Genomic DNA, 20,794 nt, shown 5'->3' with positions numbered 1-20,794 from the left:
TGCCACAGAAGGAACTGAACACGTGTCTGCAGAAGGAGCCAAACACGTGTCTGCAGGGATAGCGGGTGAAGGGGTCATGGAAGCCGCAGAAGGAACTGAACATGTGTCTGCAGGGACAGAAGTTTGGGTGCTGACTGCAAATCACTTAGGGCATTTAGGTTGTAACATATCTCTTAACTCTTGTATCTCAGGAGAAGCTGAACCCTGGGCTGCAGGGGGCGGGGTCAGAGGAGGAGCTTCCGAACACATGTACATGTCTGTGGGTACAGAAGATCTGGGTCTATCTGCTGATCACTGAGGGCGTCTGAGTCTTAAGCACATGTGCTTTAACTCTCGTGTCTCAGCCTCAAGGTCACTTATCCTCATGGCAGACCATGTTGTACATATCTTGTAAGTGGTGACCACAGTTATAAAAATCCAAGGGGTAGCGAAAATTAAACCGTCTATGAGAGCGTGAATCTGTCCCAGGGCAGAAGGAGATAATAACTGGGACACCTCCTCATAAAACGAAAAAATTCCCATGGTGGAGGGAAACGCGGGGCCACAGAGGTGGGCAGATGCCACTTACCTGTGTCTGGGCGGCTTTTCTGGACCTCAGGCTGGGCATGAGTACGGGGACACGTTGAGTGCCAGATGTTGTTGAGTGTGGGCTGCAGAGATGAGAGAGAGGGGGTCCGGAGCGAAGAGGAAACACAAATCTTTATTTGCGCTGGCACCTCAGAGTTGGGTGCTAGAGAGCTAGGTTGGGCCGCGTGGAGGTAGCGAAAATGGCTGCCTCACGCAGTAACCTTTCCTATGTCTGAACACCTGAGTGACGCGCTGGCAAGAGAACGAGGTGCGGAAAACGAAGGGTTTTTATAGGAGTAGCTTTCACTAGAATGGGAAGGGGGAGGAGTAACCATAGCACTCCAGGATAGGATGATAACTATATAACTATATATATAACTATATATAACTATATAACTCGTGAGAATGGGAGGTGGGAGGAGTGACCAAAGCACTCCAGATATTGCGGGGATATAGACAATGTCCTGAGGGCATAACATGGTGGAACAGGCACTCCCAGAATGTCCCAACTCTCACGGGAACTAGTAGCCTGAGGGGAAAACATGGCAGATGTGAATGCATCTGCACAATTTCCCAGCACAGATGGAGGGAATAATCTGCCCACAGAGCCCAGCTACTGTGGGAGCACCTCCTGGACAGCACCCAGTGTTTATTAGTACCAGAAACAACACTTTTGGTGTGGATCCTCCTTCCACAGGCAATCCCTGCAGAGATATACAGTAAAACCTTTCATGGGCCAAAGAGTTCAGTTGAAATTCTCAGTCATCACTTCAATGACACACTCCCACCCTGTAAAGCCAGGGCCTTTTGTGGCTTCTCTGTCTTCTCATGTCACTCGGATGTCTCTGAGATCACTTGGGGGCCCTCCATATTTCCTGATGTTACTTGGGCCCAGGTCTCAAGCCAGCAGGACAATGAGCAGTGTGAGCCATAGGACAGCCTGCGAAGGAGATACCCAGGTTGTCCTTGAGGATTCACCTGAGAAAAGAAGAAATCCAAACACAGAGGGTGTTGTGAGTATGTGCGGGGGGTGATGCTGACCTGGGAGAGTAGGAGTCCCCCTCTTCAGATGCCAAGTACAGAGTCTCCATTCAATAATGGAGTCAGTTTAACTTCCAGAACATTCCTTGCTATCTGAGCTAGAGATACCCTCCTGCTTGAGTTCTTCTACACTTAACATTTAAGGTCGTCTTGGGTTTCAAGAAAGGCATAGATAGAGGGGGTGGAACAAAGAGGGGGGTTCAGGGGTTAGCTGCCTTGCAAGGAAGCCAAGAAACCTGTGAGAGGGGGTTGCAGAGGCTTAGGTAGAATAGGCCCTGCAGGAGTCGGGTGGTAGTGCAGAGGGTTAAGTGCATGTGGTGCAAAGTGCAAGGACTAGAGTAAGGGCCCTGGTTCAAGCCCCTGGCTCCCCATCTGCAGGGATGTCACTTCATAGGTAGTGAAGCAGGTCTACAGGTGTCTATCTTTCTCTCTCCCTCTCTGTCTTCCCCTCCTCTCTCCATTTCTCTGTCCTATCCAACAATGACAATATCAATAACAACAATAATAACTCTAACAATAAAACAAAGGCAACAAAAGGGAATCAATAAATATGAAAAATTTAAAAAAATAGACCCTGCCTCTCTAGGGTAGGGGAGGAAGCATAATGGCTATGCAAAATACTTTCATGCCTGAGGCTCTGGGGTCCCACATTCAATCTCTGACAGCCCCATAGGCCAGAGATGAGCAATGCTCTGGTCTATCTATTGTATGTCTTTCTCTCTGTACTTCTCTCTCATTAAAAAGGAAGAAGAAGAAGAGGAGGAGGAGGAGAAAGAGGAGGAGGAGAAGAACAACAACAACAACTTGGGTCTCCCACATCTCACAGGAATATTCCAGGAGCCTAGCACCTGGAGTAAGACCCCTTCTTCATTCATGAAGAAGCCAACCCCCTGTGTCCACCTCAGTGGCTGGGGAAACTTCTCACCAGACTTGCAGGGAGGGTTGTACTTGATGGTTTTGTTCTGCTTGCTCACAGGGTTGCTGACTTGGCAGGTGTAGGACCCAGACATATTCTGTTCGAGAGTGACTTCCAGCACATCTGTCCTGGGGTCTTCTCTATCTAAGTCTCCAAACCAGTTGTATTTCACATTGGCGTCAGGGACTACACATGACAACTTCAGAAAGCAGAAGCTCCTTAGTTGGGAAGACTTGATTTTTATGGTGGGCTCATGCACAGGATCTAGAGAAGGAAAAGACATAGCATATGAGACAATGGAGGCAATGGAGGCAACCAGCGACCTTTAGAGGGAACTGTGAGAGGACCCCCTAAGTGTAGATGAGGCAGATAAGAGCCCTACAGCACCAGTGAGTGGCTGTGACTTCTCGGGTTAAGTGAAAGAGTTTGGTCCAGGAAGTGGTGCCATAAGCCAGAACAAAGATGGGGTGATGCTTCTGTGGCAGAGGAGAGTTGGAGCTAGACAAGGCACACAACCCTTTAGTCTTAACTGTCCAGGACTCCTCCAGCAATGTTTCACAGCTAGTACCTTGGCCTTGTGTCCTTCAAGACTTTTTTGGGCTCCCTCTTGGGGCCAGAGGTACCACCTCCATATGGCAAAACATTTTTTGAGTGCTGACAGGGCTATTGAGAAGAGCCAGTTGTATAACTTTTACACATTATGGATGGCTGTGGATAGATAGAAGGCTAGATGGTTGGTGGCTAGATGATAGATAGATAGATAAACAGATGAATGGATGGATGGAGCAGTTATGAGGTAAAAAGGCTAAAACATGGGGGCCAGCTGGTAGCACACCAGGTTAAGTGCACACAGTGTAAAGCACAAGGACCAGACCAAGAATCCCGGTTTGAGCCCCCAGCTTCCCACCTGCAAGGCGTCATTTCACAAGTGGTGAAGCAGGTTTGCAGGTAGGTCTATCTTTTGCTCCCTCCTCTGTATTCACCTCCATTCTTAATTTCTCTTTGTGCTATCCAACAACAACAACAATAGTAGAAAAAAAGACGGCTTCCAGGAGTAGTAGATTTGTAGGCACCAAGCAGTAGTGATAACCCTGGTGGCAAAAAGGAGGAGGAGGAGGAGGAGGAGGAAGAGGAGGAGAAAACACCAGAGTAGAATGAAACCAGCCTGGATCCTGAAATTGACTCTGCTAGCATGACATTATACAAAATAATTAGCCTCTCAAATTTCCTTGTCTCTTGTATAATGACTTTGCCTCATAGCACATGTTGGCAAGATAACAAGGCATCATCCATTATGGGTGGTTTTTGCAGAGTCTAAGTGTAGGATGCTTGTCATAGAGGCCTCATCATCTCTGCTACATTGGTCCTGCTGGGGGGCAGGATAAGAAGAGGTGATTGCAGCATCTGTTTCAGTCTTGACTTGGTCCACTGGATCAGAAATCCTCTGTTTTTTTTTTTTTTTTTCTTTCTTTCCATTCTGGCCATGGGCAAAACACCAGCAGAACCAGTCTCTTTAGATGTCATGGGACTCCAATGTAGCAGAGAACTGACTGGGCCAGAGCTCACAATGGAGCTTTATGCATGGCGGGGGAGGTGCTGAAGCTTTGCCAGGCTGGCCTCCCAATTCCTGTGTATCTGTCTCAGACTGCTGGATACTCCCTGTATGCTTTGATTGAGCCCCCTTGTGTATTGTTTCTCTCCTGGGATCCAAACTTATATTTAATGCTTGGTTCACTCTATGGCATTTTGGGGAGGGTGGCTGAGCTAGCAGGGGGCAGTCTGACTGCATGATTCCCCAGAGAACCAATGGAGGTTATACCCATCGCATCCTGAGAAGCTTAAAGCTAGAGTGTTTTGTTTTTTTTTAAAAAATTGCAAGCTGGTTGTAAACGCATTAGTGTTTGAAGTTAGTTGATTATGGAGGGAGTTTTGCCACAGATATGGGTATAGAATTCAAATGTGGGTGTTCGTTGGGTTTTGCAATTCTGAACACCATTTTGTTTAACCATTGTAAGAGACCTGGACTTCTGCCTGCTCTCAGGACTGCCTGGGTTCCCACATGGGATCAAGGAAGTGAGTGACAATGAGTCTGGCTGGAGGAATCTGAGTATAAGTACTTTGGCTGCACAAGTTTAGCATTACAAGTGTCTTCACTGTCATGGCCAATTTTGACCATCTCACTATCATGAAAGGGAGATGGAAACATCCTCATGACATACTGGGAACTGGGCTCAGAGTAGCAAATCCTCTGGTTAGCACATCTTCTTCCTGGTGTGCCTTGCCCACCCCATACACCATGCCCTTAACTCCTCACCCCTACCTCCAAGACTGCCTCCCCAGTAATCACACTTCTGTTTTCTAACTGATTCCTGGGGTTTTGAATATTTAAATCAGTGATGCCAGGAGGTGATACACGTGGAAGAACACACATATTACAATGCACAAGGACCCAGGTTAAAGCCCTCAGTCCTCACCTGCTGAGGGGAAGCTTCACTGTATGAGCAGTGCTGCATGCATTTCTTTCTTTCTCCCTCTCCTTCCCTCTCAATTTCTCTGTTTTTATCCAATAAATAAATCAGTAAATGGGGGCCAGGAGGTGGCACAGCCGATTAAGTGTACATATCATCATGCACAAGGATCTGGGTCTGAGACCGCCCCCCACCTTCAGGGGGGATGTTTGACAAGTGGTGAAGCAGGTCTGCAGGTCTCTCTCTCTCTCTCACTCACTCTCTCTCTCTCTCTCTCTCTCTCCTCAATTTCTCTCTGTCTTGTCAAATAAAATAGAAAGGGGAGTCAGTCAGGCAGTAGCGTAGTGGGTTAAGCGCAGCAGGTGGCACAAAAAGTAAGGGTCGGCTTAAGGATCTCAGTTCGAGCCCCTGGCTCTCCAACAGCAGGGCAGTTACTCCACAGGTGGTGAAGCAGGTCTGCAGGTATCTCTCTTTCTCTCTCCCTCTGTCTTCCCCTCATCTCTCCATTTCTCTCTGTCCTATCCAACAATGACAACAACAATAACTACAACAATAAAAAAACAAGGGCAACAAAAGGGAATAAATAAATATAATTAAAAAATAAAATAATAAAATAGAAAGAAAGAACAAATGGAAAAAATGGCTGCCAGAAGCAGATTTGTAGTGCTGACACCGGCTCCAGTAACAACTCTGGTGGCAAAATAAATAAATAAATGAAGTATTAAATGTTTAGATTAGGTCCATCCACCTGAACCAAGTTAGATTAACCAGTCCCTCTCTCTTGAGAACTTAAACCAAGACTCTTAAAGTCCCAATTTCCAAGATATGCCATGAAAGTGGCATGACCCACATGTTCTGTGACCAAGGACTCTGGGCTGGTCCTGGTAGTCCCCCCTCCTTCCATCAGCCCCTTCCTGATTCTTCTAATTCCTTGAATTCCTTTAAATGGTATTAGCTTCCACAAATAAATCCTGCTTTCTTGTGAAAAGTACATTGAATTGATTTCTGTTCCTTTCCTTCAAAAGGACTTTATCTAAAGAGATGGTAAGTTCTTTCTTCAAGAACACACAGCCTGTAAGTGACTGACTGGCCAGGATTTTGAAATCAGGAATGTTCTCTGGATCCTTATTCCATCTGCAAGCACTAGAGACTCTGTCTTGTTCTCTATACCTGTCACATAGACGTGTGATGATAAACCTGAGATATAGACCTCAGGGGGAAGGTGTTGCTTATTAAGTTTATGTCACAGATCAATAAACAGGTTCAGTGATTCAATCCTCAGGGCAGGACCCTCTAAAAAGATGGGCAGCCTCATAACAGAACCTTTTGCATCAGCCAGATGTCTGTATGACTGAACATTTTTCCCCCACTAGCCCATTACCCTTTTTAAGCCCTGAACTCCAGCCTTAAGGGAATCGTAATCTGAGACATGAACGTGCCTGCCATCTTCCAAGTTCTGCTAGCAATGGTAAATAAATTCACTTTCTGGCACCAACTCATGCCTCCTAATAGACCTTTATCTACCTCACTACTTGTATATCTTAATCTATATCTAGTAATTTCTTTTTTTAAATTTCTTTATTGGGGAATGAATGCTTTACATTCAACAGTATATACAATAGTTTGTACATGCGTAACATTTCCCATTTTTCCATATAACAGTACAACCCCCACTAGGTCCTCTGTCATCCTTCTTGGATCTGTATCCTCCCCCCACACGCACCCCAGAGTCTTTTACTTTGGTGCAATATGCCACATATCTACTAATTGTTATCTGTTACTCTTTTACCTATGTCCATCATCCAACTCTCTATCAATCATCTATTCATCTGTAATGAATATTTATGAGGACTTTGTTCAGATATATCATTAAGATGAGCTGAAGATGACTTGGGCTGGACACAGGGGAGAATGGAGACAATAAAAAAGGAGCCATCTCTATTGCTTCCCTTCCCTTTAAACTTCAGACTCACTAACCTTGGTAAAGACTGGAAATGTCCCAGAGTTACCTACTTTGAGTCTGCTGTTGCAGCCTCCTTCCTGAGGGGAACTGGGTCTAGGACAATCTGTTTAGTCTGTACGGAATGTCTTATCTCCTCTTCCTAGAGTGTCCCAACGGTTCCCAAGCATCCATGCATTGAGCAGGTCCCCCACTCACCAAACACCTGTAACTCTATCTTCTTCTCCACTTCTTCTGAACTTGGCTTTGTCAACCTCAGGATGTAGACACTGCTGTCCTCTTTCTGGACATTATAGATATACAGTGTGGCATCAACACCAAGCTTCACTCTGCCAGAAAATTTAGTCTCATAGTAAAACAGACCTCCATTATAAAGATTCAAGATCTTCTGCTCTTCAGAGAACATCCATGTGAGCGATGTGTAGGAGGGCAGGCCAGTGATATGAAGACTAACATTGCTGCCAGAGACACTGGTCACCAGAGGTATGAAGTCATCTGCCAATAAGCATCACAGGAAGTTTAGTGTCACCAGCAGTCCCTGAGGTCAGGCTTTGGCCAGGGGGAGGTGAGAGGGAAGGAGGAAGGTATTTTTGTCCAGGGAACATGTATGAACTGTTCTAGAGGGTCTGACCACCTAGCAGAAGGCCAGCAAACATTGGAAGTTGAGAATTGGCCATAGGGTCCTTGGATGAGGCCTAAAAACTACCCAATTTGACCCCAAACAAGACAAACGATCATGCAAGAGAAAGGACCCCCAAAGGAGTCTGAATCTGGCCCTGGAGCTTGCTCTTAGGCTCAAAGAACAGATTTAAATAAATGGTGACAAGTTACATGTCCCTTCCACTTGATATCTAGCAGTGAATGCTATTTATTAATTTTATCAGAGCACTGATCAGTTCTGGCTTATAGTGGTGTGGGGGATTGAACCTGAGACTTCAGAGCCTCAAGCATGAGAGTCTCTTTGCATAACCATGATGCTATTTACTCCTACCCTGTGGATGTTATTTATATAGCTGGAATATTCAGTTCAAAGCTAACAGAGACAGACTTCTTTAGCCATGAAGTAGTCTAGAAGCACAAAGGTAACATTCATAAAAACAGAGTACTAGTTTTTTTCCTTTCAAGTTTTATTTATTTATGTTTGCTGTAAAAACATTTCATTGCTGATTTTACCATTTTGTTTATAATTTTCTCTACTTACCTACCTTGCCATGAATTTTTTAGAGACTAAGCTTTCATACTTTCCAAAGTTGTCAATGTGGCTCATTCCCAATAAGTCAGACTTATTTATAATTACAATCATTTAATAATTTAATTAAGCTATATAACTATAGTAACAATTATAAAGTGGTTAGAGAGTAGCTAAACTTAATAGATACAGAAATCTGTTTGCATGTGAAACTGAAACAAATTGTTCTTTAACCTGGAAAATCTGTTAGAGTACATGAGAAAGGTTTACTCTACCTCAGACAACTAAAGACTTCATTGACTAAAACACACACACACACACACACACACACACACACACAACTAATCTTCCATGCAGAATTTAGTATCAATGAAGCAGGGAAATGAGCCTATGCTTGACAGTGTTCAGTAGTTAGCAACTTAAAATCACCATTTCATGTTTAATGTCTCTCAGAACTTGTTTTATAATAATATTTTTCCATTACTCCCAGCCTGTCTCCTTCCCTAGTGGGGAAGGGCTCTGGGGAAGTGGAGCTGCAAGGCACATTGGTGGGGTTGTCTGTCCAGGGAAGTCTGGTCGCATCCTGCTAGCATCTGGAACCCAGTGGCTGAAAAGAGAGTTAATATACAAAGGCAAACAAATTGTTGAACAGTCATGGACCTAAAGGCTGGAATAGTGCAGATGAAGTGCTGGGGGGGGGGGGGGGGGAAAGTCCTCCATTTTGTAGATAGCTAGTAGGCATATTTTAGTTATATTTCAAAGGGCCTATAGCTATACTAGTTTTTTTTTTTTTTTTTTTTTTTGCCTGAGCCTGAAATCTGATATGCAAGTGGATCCTAATTATTGTCTGGGGAGATGATGTCATGGCTGGGAAAAGGAGACCTGTCAACACCCATGTTCAACAGGGAAGCAATTACAGAAGCCAGACCTTCAACCTTCTACATCCCACAATGATCTTGGGTCCATACTCCCAGATAGTTAAAGAAAAGGAAAGTTATCAGTGGAGAGGGTGGGATATGGAGGTCTGGTGGTGGGAACTGTGTGAAGCTGTACCCCTCTTATCCTATGGTTTTGTCAATGTTTCCTTTTTATAAATAAAAAATTTAAACATATATTGTTTCCAATTTCTCAAATTTCCTTTTGTTTATCTCAGGACTAACAGAATCAAGGATATGCTCTAGACCAGGATACTGGATAGAATAGTTATAACAATTTTCTGCCATCAATTGACTACATTATGGCCCAAGGGCCAAGGGAGTTTAAAAGAGTTCTAGTTTTTGTCAGGAAAAGTGAGGAGCCATATAAAGCATTAAGCCAGCTCCCCCTGCTCCACCCTGCATTCCTGATACTATGGCCTATCTACATAATCATTGCTTTGCCTGAAAGATCCCCACCCATTCCATTCCTTTGATCTATCTTCTTTCTACCCTTCCTGCCTCCAGGGTAGTATTAATCCTATCAGTTAAAACCCTTGCAACAGTTGCTAAGGAAGTTCCTACCATTCCAGCCTTTCTCCAATCCTTTTCTAGTCATTTCTGTTTCTGACTTGCCACTTCCAGGTCTCTCTTTTAAAAGCCGTGGCTCTCTAATCAATATAGGGATATTGCATTGTCCCACCACGAGCTTGGTTCATGAGTCATCTCTCTCCCACGTCGCTGAGTAGCAGCCCAGGCTGGCTCTGGTCGAGTTCTCTCCAACCCAGAGAGTATGCACCCAGAAAGAGGCACCCCCCACGGTAGTCCAGCAAAATAATAGTAATAAAAAAGACAATGTTGAAAAATAAGAAAACACAGAGCAGAACTTGTACTGGAATTGGTGCATTGCACCAAAGTAAAGGAATCTAGGGTGGTAGTGGGGAGGGTTCTGGTCCTGGAACATGTCAGAGGACCTAGTGGGGGTTGAATTGTTATGTAGAAAATGATAAATGTCATACAGGTACAAACTACCCCCACCCCAATAAAAAAGGAGAGAAATTTGAATGTGAGAGATGCGAATGGGCCAGGTCTGAGTCATGGCCAAGCTAGAGGGAGGAAGAGCAAAGTCTCTAGGACTCAGAGAGAACAGAGCAAGAATGACTTAAGGAAGTAAGTAGTTTGGTTGATTAGAACACAGACAAGGGAGGAGAGGAAGTGGGTTCTCCCCACAGTTTCTGCAGCCATGGTCTCACACTCAACATTGTGGCTACTGAGGAGCTTGTAACAGAAGACTGAGAACCATCTTTAGAAAATCCAGACTGAAGGTATTGTCTGGGGAGATGGTATCAGAGTTGGAAATAGGACTAGAAAGCTGGGTCAAGGAAGACAGTAGGTCCCAAATATGGGAAAAGTATATAAATATCATTAACTGAAAACCCTATCGATTTGATCTGGGTCCATATTCCCCACCTCTTCAGAGCCCTGCCCCACTAGGGAAAGATAGGGACAGGGTGGGAGTATGGATCAACCTGCTAATGCCCATGTCCAGTGGAGAAGCAATTTACAGTAGCCAGACCTTCCACCTTCTGCAACACATAATGATCTTGGATCCATGCTCCCAGAGGGGTAAAGAATAGGACAGCTTTCAGGAGGGTTTGTAATATAGAATTCTGGTGGTGGGAATTGTGTAGAATTGTGCCCCTCTTATCTTATGGTCTTCTTGATAGTTTTTATTTTATATATAAATTTAAAAAAACGGTAAAAAGAAAATGCAGAGTGATCACAGCATGGAGAATAGACAAGATGGAGAGAAACAGAGAAGAAAATGCAATTAAGATGGAATTATAAAAAGCAATTATACTGCTATAATAAGAAAAAAATGGCAGTAATAGAGAAAGGTTGACTTTATTTCTCTTGATCTCTAAATGAGTCCTAACTCTGCTGTCCCTGCTTTTCCTCCATTTGCACATTTTGCTCCTATTCTCCTAGGGGTGAGCCCCAAGCCCTTCCAACACACATGAGCTCTTGTGTGCAGGTAGTTTGTGTGTGTGTGTGTGTGTGTGTGTGTGTGTGTGTGTGGTGGGGAGTATGGGGCGCTGAGTAGGCCCTGAACTGAGTACATTATCAGCTATAGAGACAAAGACTTAGAGAGAGCTGTACTGATGGACCACAAAAAAAAAAAAAAAAAAAAAAAAGTGGCTCACTGCCTGAGCACAGGGGTGGGGAGAAAACGGGTCAAGGGCAGAAGAAAAGGAACTCCTAACCCCTAGTGTTGAGGAGACCCCTCTGATCTGGGCTCTAACCTTTGTTCTCATTTATCTCTGGATATTGGTTCCAGATGAAGCAACCCTTCCAGATTCTCTTCGGGAGCCTCCCAAACTGCAGTTCAAATACAGCAACATCATAGAGCACGAAGGGAGGGGTAGGGTGGAAGGAAGTGAGTGGCTTTGCCAGGTAGCAGCAAAAATCTCCCCACTTTGAGGGGTTTAGTTTAACAGGCCAAATTCTCCCAACAAAGAGCCCAGCTACCCAGAATGCCTGCTCTCCTCCTCCAAACTTCACCCCCCCCCCCCCCCCCCCCCCCGGCTGAGCACCCCCCACACCCTCTTTGGCATCTGTCCCACCTCTTTGTGGCACATCTCATAATACCTTGAGCTCTGGCCACCAGGAAGAAAGCAGGCAGCAGCATCAGCTGCAGAAAGCCCAGTGTCCCAAGACGTCCTTGTCCTCGCTGGCACATTCTATTTCGTGGACACCAGGACGCCAGGGTCTGAGAGCAGGTTCGAAAGGGACATACACTTTCCGGCACTGACACTCACAGTCCCATGCTCTCTCTTTCTCTTTCTTCCATTGACTCCTGGGCAGGCACACAAACCCCAAAGAGGAAGAAGGTCACAGCATTGGTCAGAAAAAGCACCAACAGTAGCGTGCTCGCTTAGTGTGCACTGGTGCAGAATTCCGAGAATCTGTAACTCCTGCTGGTATCCTTAAAGGCGTAGAAATGTTTCGAAAAGATGAATGTGCTTCCCCTTAAGCCAAACCCTCCCCCTCTGGTTTCCTGGGTGTCGCCAATGATGTCACAAAAGAGGAAGTTTGGGTGAAGAGAGGGGTGCTAGAAAGATATGACCTTATCCCAAAGACTTGAGTTCCATAAGTTTGTAATTGAAAACATTTCAAACCCATGACTTTTTTTTTGCCTCCAGGGTTATCGCTGGGGCTTGGGGCCTACACTAAGAATTCATTGCTCCTGGCGGCCATATTTTCGATTTTATTGGATAGGCCAGAGAGAGATTGAAAGGTTAGAGAAAGACATGAGCCGACCTGCTACACTGCTTATGAAACGTCCCCTCTGCAAGTGGGGAGCTGGGAGGCTCCAATCCCACCCTTAAGCTTAGTACTATGTACATTTAGCTGGATGTGCCACCGCCTGTACCCAAAACCCCATGATTTCTTTAAAAATCAAACAAAAACCACACTAAAAGAAAACAAAAATAAAAATGTAGTCTACATATAATAATGCTTCATAGTACTGTAAGATTACTGGGAGTGCCACACCTAATGTGTTGTCCCACACCCTACACCCATCAAGTTTTGGAGACAGTTTGCCTTATTATTGTTAATAATATTTTTATTCAATATTTTTTTAATTTATAAAATGGAAACATCGAGAAGACCATAGGGTAAGAGGGCTACAATTGTACATAATTCCAGACATTTCAAACTCATGCCTTTTTTTTTTTTTGCCTCTGGTAAGTTTTGTTTCTGACTGCATCCATTACAAAGTAAGACAAACTCAGGCCAACTAATTAGAAGCCACACAAACTGACATGACTCTAGTATATAAGTGACATCAGGGTGGCAGGGTTCAGGCTGGTGGTGTTGCTGAACTTCACTTATGGCTGGTCAAGGAACAGACTGGTAGTGGCTTAGGTGGGCATTCGACTTGCCCCAGTGATGGCTTGTCTGCTTTCCTTACCAGCTGTGCCACAGGTGCTATTGTCCTTAGGCATTTTTGGCCATCCAGCAGCCACTGGGTCTCATATTTGAGAAATAGGTGATGAGTCTGTGCCATGGCCCAAGTTTTTGGGTCAACATTCCCCAGTTTATGCCTTTAAGTTCATCCACAAGCAGTCTAAATGGCTTGTGGATAAAACAGTCTTTCTTCCAGTGTCCTTTCTCTTTGCAGTAAAATCACTGATCTTCCCCTACCCTTAGCCTAATCTTTCTGACTTTTCTTTTCCCTCTGGGCACTGCCCCAACTTTCTTTTTTTTATATTTTATTTTATTTTTTTATTCCCTTTTGTTGTCCTTGTTGTTTTATTGTTGTAGTTATTATTGTTGTTGTCGTCATTGTTGGATAGGACAGAGAGAAATGGAGAGAGGAGGTGAAGACAGAGAGGAGGAGAGAAAGATAGACACCCGCAGACCTACTTCACCGCCTGTGAAGCGACTCCCCTGCAGGTGGGGAGCCGGGTTCGAACCGGGGTCCTTATGCCGGTCCTTGGGCTTTGCGCCACCTGTGCTTAACCCGCTGCGCTACATCCGACTCCCCCCCAACTTTCTTTTTCTTTCTTCTCAAAGTCCAATGTCAAAACATTTGCCAAATTCTTAAAACCCCTCTGAGCCATTTCTACCAATTTACTGGCCATCTTTCCTATAAATCTTTCTATCTTCTGTGACTTTCTTCTAATATCTGAGGTGGAATTGAGCAACAAAAGGCCAAATTCAATGCCATTCTATTCTCTGGGGCTTCCAGGTTAATTGGGATGTATATACAGCAAGCCTCCATGAGGCATTCTAGGAACGTTGAAGGGCTCTCTGTGGGCCCCTGCACAACCTTGCTCACCTTAGAGAGATTTGTGGGGCATTTTGCCGCCCCTTGGAGAAACTGGCAGTGCGATTGAAAGGGTGTCACAGCTGCAGTCGTTCATTTGTGACCAGTAAGACATACAAAAAAACCAAATTGTAGTTCACTAAAATTGATAAGCCAATGACTAGAATTGGCTTATATATCTTTATATAATTTTAGAAGGCCTTTGTAACAAACAGGTATACCAGTATACTATATAAAGTCAATACCCAATATGCTGACATGATAAAATGATTACCATTTCTTTAGCATGATTTTAAAACTGCTTAAACAATTTAAGTACAATATTAAAACTTAGTTTGCTGCTAGGGTCTTTACTCATCACAATGCTATCACACCCTTGGAGTGTCTATGAGTAAAGGTGGATATAAAACTCTACTAATAGATTTTACACTTTAAAACTCTGATATGGCAACTTAAAAAGACTAAAATAAACCAATAGCTTAAATGTTCAAAATAATCTTTTACTTTTACATCACCTTAAAATAACAATTTTAGACTAATTTTGCTAAGTAATTTTGCTAAATCAGAATTTGCCAAACATCAAATCTTTTATCAGACCAGAAACACCATGTACCAACTTGATTTCTCAAGAATAAATCTCTGACAGTGTTCTAAAACAAGCCAGATGATTTTTTTTTCAGATAGATATTTTCTTTTTATTTCTTCAAATTTGTTACCAGGAGTGACTAAAATAAAAAAACAGAACTGAGTCCCATCATCATCATCATCAGCATGGCTTTAAGAAGACTGGCCAGGTAAATATTATTGCTTCCCATTTTCAACCAGTGAAGAGTTGCCAATGATAAATACAGCTAGCAGTCTGTTGAGAAAGGATGAGATGTGTTCTATAATACAGCATGCCTGCTCACAGAGCGGGTGGTGGGAAATCTAGGAAATGACTTAAGTGAATTTCTTGATTTCATCGTACAAGACAAGCACAAAAGCACACCCCATGCCCCGGAGAGTCCCGGAGTCGCTGTTGCCTTTTCTACCTGAACCACACTCACTGCTGCCTCCTCCTTCCCAACATGACAGACTCCGCCTTGTCCTTCGCCAAGGACTTCCTGGCAGGGGGGTGGCCGCTGCCATCTCCAAGACCGCCATGGCGCCCATCGAGTGGGTTAAACTGCTGCTGCAGGTGCAACATGCCAGCAAGCACATCACCGCTGACAAGCAATATAAGGGCATCATGGACTGTGTGGTCCCTATCCCCAAGGAACAGGGTGTGCTGCCCTTCTGGAATGGGAACCTAGACAATGTCATCAGACACTTCCCCACCCAGGCCCTCAACTTTGCCTTCAAAGATAAATACAAACAGATCTTCCTGGGAGGGGTGGACAAGAGGACCCAGTTGTGGCGCTACTTTGCCGGCAATCTGGCATCAGGTGGTGCAGCTGGGGCCACGTCCCTGTGCTTCGTGTACCCTCTCGATTTTGCCCGTACCCGTCTAGCTGCTGATGTGGGCAAAGCCAGAGCTGAGCGAGAATTCAAAGGCCCGGTGACTGTCTGGTTAAAATCTACAAATTGGATGGGATTAAGGGCCTGTACCAGGGCTTTAACGTGACTGTGCAGGGAATTATCATCTACCGGGCTGCCTACTTTGGTATCTCTGACACGGCACAGGGAATGCTCCCCCACCCCAAGAACATGCACATGTTTGTCAGCTGGATGATCGCTCGCTCAGTCAGTCACAGCCCTGGCCGGCCTGGCTTCCTACCCATTTGATACTGTCCGATGTAGAATGATGATGCTGTCAGGGCGCAAAGGAACTGACATGTACACAGGCACAATCGACTGCTGGAGGAAGATTGCTCATGTTGAAGGATCCAAAGCTTTCTTCAAGGGGGCCTGGTCCAATGTTCGCCAGATAATTTTTAAAAGCAGAAAGATATGAAGAGGAAAAACCAGAGCAAAAGCCTCAGGCATGAAAATCATTAACATAGCCATTGTGTTATCTTTCACTCACCCAGGCCAGTTCTACCTCTTTAGCTGAGAAGGTATTTGAAAACTTTTACATATCAATACTCTTTCTGCCATTTGTCACACAGTCAAGATCAAGACACACTCTAGGTGTGTGATACCTATTTTTAAGAGGCTCTGTTTTAATTTTAAAGAACATAAATTTAAAGGTTATATTATTTAACCTCATGTAGCAATCCCTGTAAGCCAAGATGGTCAAACTAAATTCAATTTAACTAAATTTTACTTTAAGTTTTAAATAAACTCCAGTTACTTAGAGAGTTAACACATATTAGTGACAATGCTTCTCAGAACATTTACAGTGCCAGACAAATGCCAAATTTGCTGTGGACCAATTTCCACAAAACAGTTCACAGGGCATTTTGGGGGGGGCTTTTTCAGGTACATACATAGATAATTTGCATTTCAGTTTGGAGATGAAGAATTGTCATGTTAAATACTTAGACTTTTACTTTACATCCTCAGCTACCTTAGAAAATTAATTTTACCTTTATATTACCACATAAGAACTGTGTTGGAAACTCCTTTTTTTTAACTTTGTCTGATAAAAATGTAGCTTCAAAGTTACACTTTTAACCTTAAAATTAATGTTTCTTAGGCCATAAAACCAAACTTAAAGCACACATATAAACATGTAGTCTATAACACACAAGAAGAGAAAACTTTTATTCCCAAGACATATCATAGTCACCTGGTTATTTTTAGACATCTGGGGCTGATTGCTTAGGGAAAAGAACAGCTTTTAACCAGTACAGGCACAATTTAGCAACATATCTGGTCAAACACAAATTCAGATCTGCACTGCCTTAGCTGAGCCATTCTCCCTCACAGTTTTCAAGACAAAACATCTCACATTCATACACCAAGATTTCTTCCTCTGATCTCAAATGCTGTGCAGTGAGACATGGTAGCTTCTAGGCTGGTCTTATTCTTAGCCTGACTATTTCCCATGTCAGTTAAATTTAACTGTCTTTGATTCAAACAGATTCCCAAACCTAGAAACAATCTAACTAGCCCCAGAAAAACAAAGAGGAAGAAACACATTCCCTCTGCTTCTCTCCATGAGAAGCCTAAGAGGGCCAAGGACTGTTTCTGGACATCTCCAGCCAGCCTGCCTTAATGGAAATTCTTGCGTCCAGTGTTCCAAGTAAGGCCAACCAAGTTTCAGAGGGCCCTGAATAAGACTCCTCCAAAATGGGTCACACACCAAAGAATTCAATCATTCAAAACACTCACCAACAAAACACAACTTGCCAGTCAGAAGAGCGCGCTGAAGATCATTGCAGATAAAAATCAGGTCAGGTCCAGACCAAAACAGAAAAAGGCCAGGAAACAGGTACTCCAAAGAGGAAAGCTAAAATGACCAGGAGCCTGTCTCCTGGGGGGAAGTAACAGAAATCAAACCCTAAGCGAAGAGGAGAGCAACTAGGATGACCAGGACAACAATGACTAAGATAACAAACAACAAGGAAACTCAGCTGCAATGGGTGGTCAGAAAGCTTTAAAGATCCCTTCGTAGTTGCCAAATGTTAAGTTTTGTTTCTGACCGTACCCATTACAAAGTAAGTAAACTGAGACCAACTAATCTGATCCCACACAAACTGACACAACTCCAGAATATAAGTGAAGTATAAGAAATTATTCTTACATTTGAGTGAAAATAAGGCCAGTCCACATACTTACAAAGAGAAAACACCAAAAGACAAGAGACAAAGACAGACCTCAACTGAGTGATCCCAGGCCCGTACCAAATCTGGTCCTGTGGCTCTGAGATAAGGCTTAAAATTCACCCTTATTTAAAAGGGAAAAGTGAAGGGGGGTCTGCATGATTGGGGTGGTCTTCATGGCCTTGATAATTTATCTTTGGGGAAAAGGTTTCAAGGGGAACATTCTATTTTTATCTTCCAGGGAGGTGTTGGTATGTTTCATATTGGTTTGCTCCCCTTCCCCCCCGACCTCTGAGAGAATTGGCTTGGCCCTTGCTAGTTTTGCGCCCTGCTTTCTCCCCGCCCCCTATGCTAAGGACATCCAGAGTCCCAGCAGCAGCCACTGAGGGAGAATGATGGGGATGCACATGGTGTCGTGATTTGCCCGTTCGTGAATAAAGATTAATCTGCAGCTTATCAGCCCAGCCGTGTGTCCTCGAGTCTGTCTCTGTCTACGGCCGCGATGCTAGCCCGGCCTGCTGGAGCCTCCGAACTTTAACAACAGGGAGGAAGCAAGCAGTGTTTACAGAAGCCAAGTGGACAAGTTAACATATAGTTGAGGAAGCAGGGGTTACAGGTTATGCAGTTTCAAGGTAAACATTCGTATCCACTGGGTGCGGAGTTGAAACAATTAGTGCATTAGTGTAATTTCATCTTTTCTAGTTTTTTCTTTATTTCTTTATTGGGGAATTAATTTTTTACATTCAATAGTAAATACAGTAGTTTGTACATGCATAACATTCCCCAGTTTCCCATATAACAATACAACCCCCACTAGGTCCTCTGTCATCCTTCTTGGACCTGTATTCTACCCACCCACCCATCACCATCCCTTTTACTTTGGTGCAATACGCCAATTCCATTTCAGGTTCTACTTGTGTGTGTGTGTGTGTGTTTTTCTGATCTTGTTTTTCAACTTCTGCCTGAGAGTGAGATCATCCCATATTCATCCTTCTGTATCTTATCTAGTTTCTAAGAGATCTTCTCTGCTTCAATGAACTAGTCCAAATTTGGGGAATTCCATTCTCTCAACCTCCAGGGTTATTGCTGGGGCTTGGTGCCAGCACTAAGAATTCATTGCTTCTGGCGCCATTTTTTCCATTTTACTATATAGGCCAGAGAGAAATTGAAAGGAGGGAAGGAGATACACATGAGCAGACCTACTTCACTGTTCATGAACTCCATATCCAATCCTCTTCCTTGAAAGCTTTCCTATTCTTTATCCCTATGGAAGTATGGACCAAGGATCATTATGGGTTGTAGAGAGTGGAAGATCTGACTTCTGTGATTGCTTTCTCACTGAATATGGGTGTTGGCAGTGGACCCATACTCCCAGTCTGTTTCTCTCTTTCTCCAGTGGGGCAGGGATCTGGGGAGTTAGGGTTCCAGGACATATTGGTGGGGTTGTCTTCCCAGGGAAGTCAGGTTGGCATTATGGTAGCATCTGGAACATGGTGGCTGAAAAAGAGTTAAGATATAAAGCAGAACACATTCTTGACTAATCATTAACCTAAAGACAAGAATATTGCAGATGAAGATTTGGGGGGTGGGGGGTGTCTCCATTCTGGAAAAAGCTAGTAGGTCTATTTTAGGTATATTCCAAGAGGCCTATGACTTTACTAGTTTTTGTCTGAGTCTGACAGCTAACATGCAGATGGACCCAAGGTATTGTCAGGAGAGATGATGTCATAGTTGGAAATAGGACTAGAAAGCTGGATCTGGGAAGAGAGTTGCTGCTACATTTGTGAAAAGTATATAAATATTGTTAACTGTAAACCTCATCAATTTGATCTGGGACCCATATTCAGCACAGGAGCCTATGCAAACTTTGTATCCCTGTAGGTCCAAGCTGGCATTCTGTGGTCATTCTAGGAACACTCCAGGCTACAATAACTTCAGGACCCATCTTCCTACTCAAGTGGGAGAGTATGTTGCTCACCCTTCCTTTGGAGAATAGAACAGACTCTACCATTGTTGATCTACATTGAGGGCAAGGTCCTGTAGAGGCCCACAAAGGAGTCCATTATGTTGTTCCTGATGGAGATGACTAAAGACTGCCACCTCTCCAGATTCAAAGGAGGTCTCGAAACTTTATATCAGGCTCAACCTGATGCTGTTGACTGGCTACAGAAGAAGGGCACATGCTAGAAGAAGAAGAAGAAGAATGACTAAAGACAGTGGAAAGAGGGAACTATTAGAGGTCTAGGCTCATCATGTCTGTGTGGGAATCCCAGCACTTCCTGACTAGGACCCCAGTGAAGGGGTGACCTGGTAGTGACCAGAGTTATGATTAAAGTATATCAGTCTTATGCCTTTATCCAGCTTTTGTAATCCTTACTTTGTCTGACAAGGTTAGCTTTGGCGTGGTTGAGGGAAGTGTAATAGGAAGTAGGTGAGGAGGGTATGTAGGTCTAAGTAAAAACTATTTGATTAGGTACTTTATTGTGCTTCTTTTTTTGGTAGGGAAATTATGAGGATGTGGTTGAGCTTGGCAAGGCTTGACTTGAGGGGACATCCATCCTGTCAGTCTCTCTCTCTACTGAGAGGTTGAATGAGGAGGGATACAACCCCCCAAGGTTTGCCTCATCTTATCAGACTCCCTGGCTCACAAAGCACCCTGCATTCCTGATACTATGGCCTGCTCCCTTATTATCTACATAAGCATGGTTTTGCCTGAAATATCCCTACACATTCCATTCCTTTGATCTATCTCCTTTCTACCCTCAAGACCCTCCTTGCCTGCAGAGGGTCTTACCATTGAAAACCCTCACAACAGTTGCTAAGGAAGTTCCTACCTTACCCAGCTCCCTTTTGCCTTTCTGTGCCCCTTTCCAAACCATGTCAAGCCATTTCTGTTTCCAACTTTCCACCTACGGGTTCGACACTTAAAAGCCTTGGCTCTCTGATCAATAAAGATTTGAACTGCCTCGCCACCACCAGCTCTTTTCCTGGGTCATCTGTCTCCCATCGCTGAGTGAGTAGCAGCCCAGGCTGGCTTCGGTCACGTTCCCTCCAACCCAGATAGTATGTGTCCAAGAAGAGGCACCCCCACACTAGTCAAGCATTTTTAGGTCTTTTTTTTTTTTTTTTGCTTCCAGGATTATTGCTGGGGCTTGTTGCCAGCACTACAAATCCACTGCTCCAAGAGGCTGTTTTTCCCATTTTGTTGCCCTTGTTGTT

The 20,794-nt window shown here is 44.0% G+C and overlaps 1 protein-coding gene and 1 pseudogene across 1 annotated transcript; one reads left to right on the top strand and one right to left on the bottom strand.

The window, feature by feature from the left end:
* Positions 1-1,183: 1,183 nt before the first annotated feature.
* Positions 1,184-12,041, bottom strand: LOC103119322 (CD48 antigen-like). The gene is made up of 4 exons (XM_007529583.3): positions 11,705-12,041; positions 7,151-7,447; positions 2,534-2,788; positions 1,184-1,545 (listed from the first exon to the last, which is right to left on the bottom strand). Exons 1-4 carry the CDS (start codon positions 11,793-11,795, stop codon positions 1,466-1,468), a joined length of 723 nt encoding a protein of 240 aa, XP_007529645.3. The 5' UTR covers positions 11,796-12,041; the 3' UTR covers positions 1,184-1,465.
* Positions 10,150-16,221, top strand: LOC103119321 (ADP/ATP translocase 2-like; annotated as a pseudogene).
* The last annotated feature ends 4,573 nt before the right edge of the window (positions 16,222-20,794 follow it).

This window comes from Erinaceus europaeus, chromosome 9 (genome assembly GCF_950295315.1).
Source record: "Erinaceus europaeus chromosome 9, mEriEur2.1, whole genome shotgun sequence".
In the NCBI taxonomy this organism is placed as follows: Eukaryota; Metazoa; Chordata; class Mammalia; order Eulipotyphla; family Erinaceidae; genus Erinaceus; species Erinaceus europaeus.
The sequence above is the reverse complement of the archived record's forward strand: the minus strand, read 5'-3'. Positions and strand labels throughout refer to the sequence as shown.

Coding starts and splice junctions, on each gene's coding strand:
- LOC103119322 (XM_007529583.3), bottom strand. CDS start 11,795: ATGTGCCAGCGAGGACAAGGACGTCTTGGGACACTGGGCTTTCTGCAG. Junction 2,789..7,150: donor GATAGAGTTACAGGTGTTTG/GTGAGTGGGGGA, acceptor TTCCTTCTCTAG/ATCCTGTGCATGAGCCCACC. Junction 1,546..2,533: donor CAACCCTCCCTGCAAGTCTG/GTGAGAAGTTTC, acceptor TTCTTTTCTCAG/GTGAATCCTCAAGGACAACC.